The sequence below is a fragment of the Aphidius gifuensis genome, linkage group LG3 (assembly GCF_014905175.1).
Source record: "Aphidius gifuensis isolate YNYX2018 linkage group LG3, ASM1490517v1, whole genome shotgun sequence".
In the NCBI taxonomy this organism is placed as follows: domain Eukaryota; kingdom Metazoa; phylum Arthropoda; class Insecta; order Hymenoptera; family Braconidae; genus Aphidius; species Aphidius gifuensis.
Window position 1 is genome coordinate 6,174,873 of NC_057790.1, and position 12,465 is coordinate 6,187,337.

General features: G+C 24.3%; 1 protein-coding gene across 1 annotated transcript; it reads left to right on the forward strand.

Annotated features, from left to right (window-relative positions):
• Nucleotides 1-9,435: 9,435 nt before the first annotated feature.
• On the forward strand, nt 9,436-12,420 carry LOC122851721 (heat shock protein 75 kDa, mitochondrial). Its single transcript, XM_044151140.1, has 7 exons — nt 9,436-9,654; nt 9,762-9,869; nt 9,945-10,953; nt 11,027-11,299; nt 11,377-11,564; nt 11,627-11,925; nt 12,012-12,420. Exons 1-7 carry the CDS (start codon nt 9,540-9,542, stop codon nt 12,111-12,113), a joined length of 2,094 nt encoding a protein of 697 aa, XP_044007075.1. The 5' UTR covers nt 9,436-9,539; the 3' UTR covers nt 12,114-12,420.
• The last annotated feature ends 45 nt before the right edge of the window (nt 12,421-12,465 follow it).

Here is a 12,465-nt window from a genome sequence, read left to right on the forward strand (position 1 = left end):
TTTTTTATATTTTTTATTTATCAAAAAAAAATTAATATGATGAATATTAATTTAAAAAATAATTTATATCATCATTTTACTAATAAAAAAAGCTCAACCATAAAAAAATTTTGTAATTAAAATGAAAAAGATAACAACATGTTTTTAAGTATTTAATAAAAAATAAATACTAATTACTTTTTATTACATGTAAATCAAAATAAATGTCTCATATTTTTTTAAATATAAAAAGTTAAAAAATTATTACGTTTTATAATATAATCTTATTGGCAATCTCATTATCCAATTTAATCAGTTTAATGAAAATTGTTCTAAAAACAAAAAGTAGATATATTGAATTTAGAGAGAGAGTGAGTTTGAATTGTGGATGATTTACTTGAGAGGTATACATACAAAGATAGATATACTTCTGTCAACTGAAAAAGCCAAGTTTCATCTTGGGGATGATGCTGATGATGACATCAAGGGGGTTTATGAGAAAGTTGGCTTCCTCGGATGTATACACTTTAAGCTCATATATATATGTACAATCAAGAAATCCTATTTTAGAATATATCGACGTGACTTTTCAGTGACACTTGAATAAGATATATATATTTGTAAAGTGACTGTGAACTTATATCCTCTATTATACATGCGTATTTTAAATTTAAAAGTTTTATTTATTTGTTTATTATTTTTATTTATTATCAAGTATATATATGCTTATAAGATATGAGTTTGTTTTAAATTATTAATATAATTTTCATGTATTTTATGGGGATGGATGTGTTGATACAAGAAACATAATGAATTAAAAGCCCGAAGGCTCAATTCAACGTCAAACAAGTGGTTCTATACTCAACTTTACTAATATAGCTAAACCCGTTGCTCAACATTTATTTTATAAATATATATTTATTATTTTTTTTTTTTTTTAGTTTGTTTTATTATTATTATTTCATTATTAACTATTATTCATTTATTTTTTTTATTTGTAATGTTTCCTTTTTTTTTCTAGTTTTAAATTCCTATGTCTATCATCATCGTTATTTATTTATTTATTTTTTTTTCTTTTTTACAACTACCGTTTTGAAATAATTATTTTTCCACGTTATTAGGTGTAACTAGACACAACTTTATACTTTTTTTAAATATTTTTTTATCAACTGTAAATCAATTCAGGTTGTTTTTTTTTAATTTTATGAAATTTAAATTAATAAAAAAAATTAATAAAAGTTTTTATATATGTGAGAATGTAAATTATACTTTTATTATACTGAATTTTATATTTATTTTTTTTTAAAAACTTTTTCTTTGTATTTTGCATTTTTTATATTTTATCTTTCGTGAGGATACAGTTGTTTATTTCGAGCTATATGCAGACTAAAGTTAATGAGAATTACATTGCCACAATAAATTTTTACCAACACTAAAATAATTTTTTATACAAATATTTATTTATAAAAATTATTATTAGTATTTATTAGTATTTATAAAAATTTTATTTTTAAAACACCTGTTTTTTTTTTAAAATAAATTTAATTATCCAATTATTAAAGTTTTCTAGTTGTCATAGAGTTTTTTCCAAGTATTTTTTCTTTGATCATTCAAAAGCTTACGACTAAAATTGTAAATCTCTTGAAAAGTTAATTGACTTTGATTTACTTTACAAAAAAAGTTGAAAAAAAAATACAGAAAAAGAAAAATCTTTATTTCGCATCTAGATATTTTAATATTCATTAGTAAAACACTAAAATGATAAAATATATTATTCTAAATATTTTAACATTTATAAACTTGATAATATTTAATTCATTAAAATTATAATCATTTATAAATATATTCTTAATAATTAAAATAATAAGTCTAAAAATTAATATGTATATAATTTTTTTTCATACAATATTAACTTTTTTAAAAAAAGTAATTCAAACATTTGTATATAATTAAACATTTTAAATATTTTGACATTAACAACATAATATTTTTATCATATGAATAATAATAAATTATAACATTAAAATATATATATTTGAAAAAAAAAATTAAATAGTATATGGTGTGTACAAAGTCACGTAGATGACCGTGAGAAATATGTTTAACCGTTATGCAAATTCTGATTACAAGCGTGCATCATTCCCAATCTCCAGGACAAAATGATACGCCACTGTAAAGATTTACGACTAGGCCTAATTACCAGATTTAAACATAGTCTAAGCAAAACCACCAGTGTCAGAATGATCACCTTTACCAAAACATTAGATATTATCAAATAAATAAATAAATGTCGACATGGTATTTAAAACACCATCATCAAACACTCACTTAACTAGAAAATAATAATTTTTTTTTAAATATTAATTTCAATTTATAAATTGAAATTTTAATTAGCTTTTATTTTTTACAACTAGTTGTAAATAATTAATTCATCAAAACCAAGTATCTAAATTAAAATTAGTTTATCCGTATATAATAAATTATTTAAAATTATTTATACATCGTTACAAATAATGTTTAATTTGTTTTTCTTATTTTTTCATGACATTTATACATTTTATAAATTTACGTTGATTTAATTTAAATGATAAAAATAAAAAATTTATATATATGCTTTCTAACGCTATGTGTTGTATCTACGATGACCTAATTTATAAGTTCATTCATTTCCCCTGAGATACAATCTTTTTTTTTCCTGGTTTTTTATTTCATTTAATTCTTCAATTAGAATGGTATTTTAACAGAAGATGATATGGCATAAATATACGTGAATCGTAGCAGATTGAATTGAACAGTTACATCAATATATGTATAGATAAAATTTCTTCGTATGCACAGATATACATTTATACTAATGAAAAAAACTTCAATCGATTGGCCTAGAGGTATATATGTATGTTAAAAAAAAAAAAAACCTGTCAAAGAACCCGGCAATGATCGTGCCTGGATAAATTAATCAAGACGCTCAACATCAATTGTGGAATTTTACTTTATCAATATTTAAGATTAATGATTAATGATATTATTATTTTTAAATAATAATTTTCTATATGTTGTAAATGATTATGATAATTATTTTATTTTTCATTCAATGAGTTTTATCAATTGATATTAATCATTGGATTGAGATAAATTATATTATAGACAATAATTATTTGATTGACATTATACATTGATAATTAACAGAAGAAAAGTATGACAATATTTTTAGAGGATATAAATAAATATAATGGCTTTTTTTTTCTGCAAGAATTTCGATGTCTCTCTTGTGCTATTGACAAGAATGGAAATTGTTTATGATTAAATTCGAGCGAGAAGATTTATGTCAATTTAAATGACATTTGATTAAAAGATTGATGAATTTAATGATGAAAATTATTGATTGTAATTCGGAAAATGACCTGGAAGTGCTTTTCAGATAATAAATGTAATTTGAGGCGAAAAAATTATTTTTAATTGAAGGATATAATGTTGGACAAAGGAATGTCATTATTTTTGTGATAAAAAAATATTGTATTATGTTTCTAATTTAATTGTATGGGCTAAAAATTTTTAGTTTCCAGTTTAAAAAAATACTTTGAAAGTGAATCTGTGGGTATAAAAGTATATGTAATATGAAACTTAATCTTAGGTGGTTTTGAGGTTGATATTAAAACCTCAAAACCATAACCAGCAGTTATTTTTTTTTACTAAGATTTAAGTTTTACTAAAAATGTCTAATTTAATAAATTTATTTAGTTGGAAATTTTGTTTTCTACTTTAAAATTGTCGACATATAAAAAAATCATCATGGTTTATAATAGAAACATGATAATTATTTGCTGTTTAACAAACTATAGCTACAAGAATATAACAAAAATTCCATATAAAAATTTCCATATAAACACCGAATACCTCTTGGCTCATTATGTTTTCCTAATATAAAAATCCAATTTTTTCAAAAACTGCCGGACGGATTTTTATTTTTGTCAAGGAATCATAAAATAGAAGAGGTAAACTTCATAAAACACCAAATACCTCTTCGCTCATTCTGCGCTCCTAATAGGAAAATCCAACTTTTTCAAAAACTGCCGGACGGATTTTTATTGTTATCAAGGAATTATAAAATAGAAGAGGTAAAATTTATAAAACACCAAATACCTCTTTGCTCACTATGTTTTCCTAATAGAAAAATCCAATTTTTTCAAAAACTGCCGGACGAATTTTTATTTTTATCAAGGAATTATAAAATAGAAGAGGTAAACTCTATGAAACACCAAATACCTCTTTGCTCATTAGGTTCTCTTAATAGAAAAATCCAATTTTTTCCAAAACTGCCAGACGAAAATTTAAAATAATTAGAGAATTATAAAATAGAGAAAGTAAGCTTTCCAAAAAAAATTACCTCTTTGCTTATTCTATGTTCCTGTTACAGAAATTCAATTTGTTTCAAAAACTGCCGGACGAATTTTCAATTTTATTAAGGAATTATAAAATAGAAGAGGTAATCTTTATAAAACACCAAATACCTCTTTGCTTATTCTATGTTCCTGTTACAAAAATTCAAGTTTTTCAAAATTTGCCGGACGAAAATTCAAAATTATTAGGAAATTATAAAGTACAGAAAGTATATTTTATAAAATACATAAAACATAATATACCTCTTCAAATTCAACTCTTTAGTTATTTTATGATCCTGATACCAATTTAATTTTTTTCTCAAAAAATTAAAGGTAGAATTTTAAATTTATTAGGGAATTAAAAATTACAAAAAGTAAGCTTTATAAAATATGTAATACCTCTTTAAGTATTCTATGTTCCTGATACCAATTTAATATTTTTCTCGAAAATTTAAATGAGGAATTTCAAAATTACTAGGCAAATAAACAGCATTAACACAATTACTTGGTGATTATAAACACACAGCTTAAATATTGAAGACCTTGTACATTCAAAAATTGTTAACAATATAAATTGTATTTGTAATATTGAAATAGTATTTTCAAAAGTCAACTTAACATCATCGATGAAAATGAAAAAAAATTGATTTTTTTTATAATGGATTTTGAAAAGCTTTAGAGAAAAAAAGCTTCTTCACATACAAAAGTCATTTGTTGAGTGCAAAATTCATGAAGAATACATTACTTGACACAATGTATTTCAATACTTGACTGTTTATTGATTTTATCATCCTCATTTATTCAAATTTAGTTTTTAAATTTTATCATATTTTACGTACAATATAATTTTTATATTATCGTAATATCATTTAACAATTTGGACAATACTAATTGGACACGTTGTAGTAGAAATTTTAGCCCAAGTTATCTTTTAGATATACAACTTGTATATTCAGTTTTGAACAGTGAAAACTTTGACAATAGTCTTCATCACCATGGTGACTCTAAAGTAACTTCACCAAAGAATATATAGAATGACCAAAATAATAATAAATATGATTAAATAACAATAAAATTGTTTAAGAATATAATTAACTTATAAATGATATTAAAGTAATTAAAATTAACATTAAAATATTGTAAATTATATCTATTGGTTAATTAAAATCATGCTTTGATGAATTTGTTTGTTTATTTTTATTTAAGACAAAATTTCATTGTAATGCCAAAATGAACAGAGATAAAGAGACAAAGGAATGAAATTCCGTGCAATGTGTTTACAACCTTTCTGGCTTTACCAGATCCAGTTACTTTTGGGTAAAAGGGCAATAATTTAACGTGGCTAACATGCGTGGTAAAGCCACGATGAACTCTGCTCTGCTCTCAAAGCAACATACGAGAAATTCTTGATGTTTTTTTATTTTAAAAATGAAAATAATATACTTAACAATCAAAATTTATAAAGTCACCCTTATCCATATATTATACTCGGCTGTGTTTATTAAATAGAAATTCTTATTTAAATTATTAATATAGTATGATAGATATTTTATTTTTATTTATTTTTCGAAGATAAATTAGTAGAAAAATATTTTCTAGAAAATTGGATTTAAATATTTATCAATGATAATATGATAAATCATTTTCTTTTTTTTTCTTTTTGATAAATATTCAACTGGGCTGAGTCACAATATTTGAAGATGTAATAATGCGATTGATAAATATTTAAGGGAGAGATGAGATAAGACTGATTTAATTAAAGAAAAAAAAATAAAATTATCGAATTATAGTGCTTGATGATTATTCATTTAGAAAAGATCCATTGTATTTTTCTTGTTTTAGACTTATCAAAATTAATTGTTCATAAAATTTCGATATATTAAATTGAGATTGAATTTCAATCTGAAGCAAAGATAGCTGTGAAAATTATAAGCTCAGATTAGCTGAGTTAATGTAATTGTAAACATAAAAATTTGAGTTTTTTATTTTCATTGAGACCAACAATTGAGAGGTCTGTTGAGTTATTATTACTAATGTATCTAAGGATTTAAGATTAGTCAAGCTGTAAAAAGTAATAGACTAAAGATTTCCTAGATTGTTTTATTATCCATTCATTTAAATATTATTTGGCAAGATCTTAATCCATTATACCAAATATTGTAGCACTCAATATTATAAACTTTAATAGAAAACATTTTTGTATTATTTGTTAAATAAAAATTCTATTATTACAGACCGACATTCCTTGACCTTTGTCTATGTTTGCATGTGTGTGAGTCGAAATTTAATATTCGATCCTCATATTTGATATTCTTCGAATTTTTTTTTCCCTCCTCTCATCTACGACAAAATTTTTAAACTTATATAAAAGTTTAATATGTATTTTTTTTTTCTTTTCATATATTGAAAATCTTTTATTTGTAATTTTTTCCATTTTTTAATCTTAATATTCACGTATACAAAGTAAAAATAAAAAAAAATTTAGAATACATTAGTTGATTATATAAACAATAAATTAAATTCACGTGCCAAGATTATATTTGAATATTCAAAGTCGTTATGTAACATGTATAACATGGAGTCTAACAATAATATTTCCATCTTATATGGACAAAATACTAGAAGTAAAAAAATTCTGTGTCAAGATTCAAAGAGAGATTTTAAATAATAATAATAATAGCTGTGATTCTAATGTCGATTGCTAAAACGATTTAACATTGTTTTACATATTTAATGTTAATAATCAACGATAAACAAAAAAAAAATAAACTGTATACATATATTTATAAATTTAAATTGACAAGAGATAAGAGATATACAATATATTATATTAATATTGAAAATTATCAGAGAATCAGCGATAAAAATAACTTAATGTAATTGAAGAAATGTAACATAAGTATCCATAAAATCTCAAGTTACAAAACACACGTGAAGGGTCAAACAATAAAATGCTTATTAAAAATGCTTATGAACATCATCGTGCTTTGCGTTATGTAACAATCAATAATTACTCATTTTTTTTTTGGAAAAATTGAAAATTAAAAAAGTTGAACAAATGTGGAGAAAAGTTGGAGAAAGGGTGGAGAAATTTTTTCGTCGTTTCTCCGAACCAACTTGGGTGAAGAAACATTCGGGAATATTTCTCCGCGAAAAAAATAATTTTACCGTGGAGAAATTCTTCGGAAATCAACGACGAGGAGAAAATTTTTCCACTCATTTCTCCGCATGGGTCAATTTGAGAAAAATTCGGAGTAATCACGGAGAAATTCAAAAAATTTCAAGAAATATTTTCACCAGGTTCTTTACAAAGATCGAAATCATTTTCTTCTTTAATTATTGGCTTAAAAATTTGTTCAACAACTCTGGATTTAAATTGAGTAAATTTGCAATTTTCATGATCAAGTAATTTGTAATTTTTTTCTTTGCAATATTTTTTGAATGCAAGTTCTAATTTTTCATTTGGGCGACTCACCATTGACACGATGTCGCGTTGGCTAAATATTTTACGGTTTTTCTATTTGCATAACTCACGGCCTCATTGACATTCAAACCACAATTATATCCAAAATACCAAGCAAATGGATGAGTAATTACTATAGTACCAGGTTTTTGGATTACTTTTGTTTAGTGTATTTTATTATTAATTAAAAATTGTTCAGTTAGAACAAGTAATTTGTGACCCATTAAATTAGTGCATTCTGAACCCAGATAACAATTTTTTAATATTCCGAATTGCATTTTTTTTACTGATGAAAATCGGTTCCATGTTTTTTATTAACAATGAACCAAATTTCATCAGCGCCCCACAAATGAATATTAATAGATATCAGCTGTCTATCTTCCACGTGACATGGGAAAGTTGATCCCGCACTTCCAATATACACGTATGGAGTGTGGATACCTGGTACTTTATTTCTTTTTTTTTTATACGGAATTCTGGTTAGCAGAATTTTTAGTTCTATTCTATTCCAGTTTTTAGTTATTGTTAAAAAATTATAGGTAAAACGAAAAAGTTAAATAATAATTGATTATTGTAGTTTGCAATATAATTAAATTGACATAGACAGACAATAGATGTTTTAAATCATTGTTTATATTTATATTGAATTTGTTAAATAATTGCCAATAAGTGAAAATATCCCCTGGTAGAAATAATCTCTCCGGATTTCTCCGAATTTTCTACGCAACTAAGACTTTCGGAGATATTAATCTGGAGTTTTTTCAGATTTACTCTGGATTTTTTTGGAAAAAAATTCCTTTTTTATTTTTCGTATGTAAACTCTTATTTCTGTTTTTTTTAGTGATTTTTCCATTTTTGTTTTGTTGGTTTTTTGAAGCAAAAATTTCGGAAAAAATCTCGAGATATTATGAAAATAGTCTGGAGATTACTCCGTAAATATCTCCGGAAGTCTCAATTACGTAGAAGAGATTTTTTCCACCAGAGTCATTATAAATAATCATTAAAAATATCAATTAATTGAGTTTGTCAATTTAATTATACTAGAAGTTTTATAAATCTTTTACAAAAAATAAAAAAAAAAAATTATCAAGATAAAATTTAATGTTTATTTTAATTTTGTAAATGAATGTGGGTGTGGATGATAGAGCTCGTATATCTATTTAATTAAATTTTCATTGTAAGCATGTATGAAGTGTAGTTATCGGTATTTTGCGAGAGATATGATGAAGAAAGGAATATTCAAAGTGGAAAGAGGGTTTTCACATTTTTCTCACTTGCTTCTTCATTTACCATATCGTATCCGATCACAGGAGGTAAACGAACACATCGAGGGCGAAAAACTGGAAAAACTCATCAAGATTCAAGTTATGTGTGAGATAAAATAAGATGAAATTTTTTTTAATAAAACATACATTTTGATATTTTTATTTTTCATGTTATTATTCGAAATTAATCATAAACAAGTTGCTCTACATTCGAAATTGAATATAAATATTATTGATAATAATTTTAATACTGTTTTTATACAAATAAAAATTTAAATTTTGGCGCTTTGATAAAATTAATATGGCGCCAATGATAACGTTGGAAAAAATCCAGCTAGGTGTCACTAGCAACTGATATCTTTTCTCCCTTTTCTCTTTCTTTTTCTTTCTCTTTTTTTATTTCATCATTCAATCAATTGGTTCATCAGTCAATCACATTGATAATTTTTAAAAATGGCTGCTGCTTGCCGACTCCGACATGCAATTATTATTGGAAAATCATTTTCAAAATCAATTAATTACAATACTAAACTTCGTTATCTGGATCCACGACCAAAATTAACATCTGGTAAGTTGATTGAGACACAAAAAGACTGTCAATCAACTGTATTTAATTTATTTATTTATAACAACAAAGTTAGAGGTTACATTTTAATGATTAAATATAATTTTTAGTGTGGAGCAATAAACATGTGAGATTTACATCATCACAAGCTGCTGCAGTTGAAGATAAGCCTGATCCTGATTATCACAGTATTGTAAAAAATACAGAAAAACCAACAGGTAATTAAACAATAATTATTCAAATATATCATCATCATCAACAAATTGTAATATTATTATTATTATCACTATTAGGACAAAGTTTCAAGCATGAATTTCAATCAGAGACACGAATGTTATTGGATATTGTTGCAAAATCATTGTATTCTGATAAAGAAGTATTTGTTCGTGAGCTAATATCAAATGCAAGTGATGCACTTGAAAAATTACGTTATTTAAGATTAAGTAAAAATTTATCAATTGAAGAAGGTGGTGATCGTGGTTTAGAAATTCATATTGCAACTGATAAACAAAATCGTACATTAACTATTCAAGATACTGGTATTGGAATGACACAAGATGAATTAATATCAAATTTAGGTACAATAGCACGTTCTGGTTCAAAAGCATTTTTAGAAAAATTAAAAGAAAATGATGTAACACAAGATTCAACAAAAATTATTGGACAATTTGGTGTTGGTTTTTATAGTGCATTTATGGTTGCTGATAAAGTTGAAGTATATACAAAATCATATGAATTAAATGCACAAGGTTATCATTGGCAATCTGATGGTTCTGGTAATTATGAAATATCACAAGCTGAAGGTGTACAACCAGGTACTAAAATAATTATGCATTTACGTACTGATTGTCGTGAATTTAGTGATGAAACAATTGTCAATAATATTGTTAAAAAATATAGTAATTTTGTTGGTAGTCCAATATTTGTTAATGGTAAAAGAATTAATATAATACAACCACTTTGGATGCTTGATTCAAAAGATATAACTGCTGAACAACATTCTGAATTTTATCGTTATATATCAAATTCATATGATGCACCAAAATTTATATTACATTATAAAGCTGATGTACCATTATCAATACGTGCATTATTATATTTTCCTGATGATAAACCTGGTTTATTTGAACAAAGTCGTGATACAGCAGCTGGTGTATCATTGTACAGTAGAAAAGTATTGATTAAAAGTAAAGCTGATAATTTATTACCAAAATGGTTACGTTTTGTCAAAGGTGTTGTTGATTCTGAAGATATACCATTAAATTTATCTCGTGAATTGTTACAAAATAGTGCACTTATTACGTAAGTATTATTTATATAATACAAGTTTTTTTTTTAGAAAAAACAAATGAATAATTTTGTCCTTATATTGCAGTAAATTGAGAAACGTTTTAACTGGAAGAATATTAAAGTTTTTAAATGAACGTTCAATAAAACAAGTTAATGATTATAATGAATTTTATAAGGATTATGGATTATTTTTCAAAGAAGGAATTGTTACGAGTCATGAACAATCAGAGAAAGAAGCTATTGCTAAACTTTTACGCTTTGAATCATCAGCAAATCCAGGAGAACTTGTTAGTTTACCAGAATATTGTAAAAGACTTTCAGCTGAACAAAAAGATATTTACTATTTGGCAGCACCAAGGTAAATATAAAACTTTTTATTTGTTGTATTATTTTTAATTAACAATGTAAATATGTTAATTTAATTTTTGTTAATAGTCGTGCACTTGCTGAACAATCACCATACTATGAATCATTTAAAAAACGTAATTATGAAGTACTATTTTGTTATGAGCCATATGATGAACTTGTATTGATGCAACTTGGACGTTATGAAACAAGATTTTTAACATCTGTTGAAAAAGAAATGCGTCAAGATACTCAATCAACAGAAGACAATGCTATTGGTATGTAATATAGAATTAAATTTCAATTGTAAATAATTATTAATTAAATTTTTATTATTTAGATTCTATAAATAAAGAACAAATTGATAAACTTCTTGGCTATATCAAAGGTGTACTTGCTAAAAAAGCATCTGAAGTTAAAACAACAAATCGTCTTGAATCACATCCTTGTGTTATTACTGTCCAAGATATGGCAAGTGCTAGACATTTTATTAGAACACAAAGTAATCAATTAAATGAAGAAACAAGATATACTTTACTTCAGCCACGTTTTGAAATTAATCCAAATCATCCAATTATGAAAAAACTTACTGGTCTTATTGATAAAGAACCAAAATTAGCTGAACTTTTAACACAACAGGTATTTTAAATTTTCGTTATGTAATTTAATCAATAATAATTTAATATTTTTAAATGTAAATTAATTAAAAATAATTTATTTTTTAGCTTTTTACGAGTGCTATGGTTGGTGCTGGTCTTGTTGAAGATCCAAGGATACTATTGACGTCAATGAATGAATTATTAACACTCGCATTGGAAAAATATTAAACCTAAATTGTTACATTTTCTATTTCCATTTAGTTTTAATTATTTTTTTTATTTTTTAATTTCTTTGCAAGTTTTTTTTATCCTCAAAATTGATGTTAATCAGTTTAAAAAACAAAAATGAAACTTAATAAATTCATTGATAACAAATGAAGACTTTAAATATACAATTTTTTAAATGAAAATATTAAAACTTTAAGCATGTTTTAAAAGTAATTAAATAATAAATAGAATAATTTTTTTATTTGTACTGAATTATTGTATACTAACATAATTATTTAATATTGTTGGTAAATAAATTCAGTGAAAAATCAATTTTCAAAGGCTCTTCAAGTTGAGGTGGTGGATATACCAT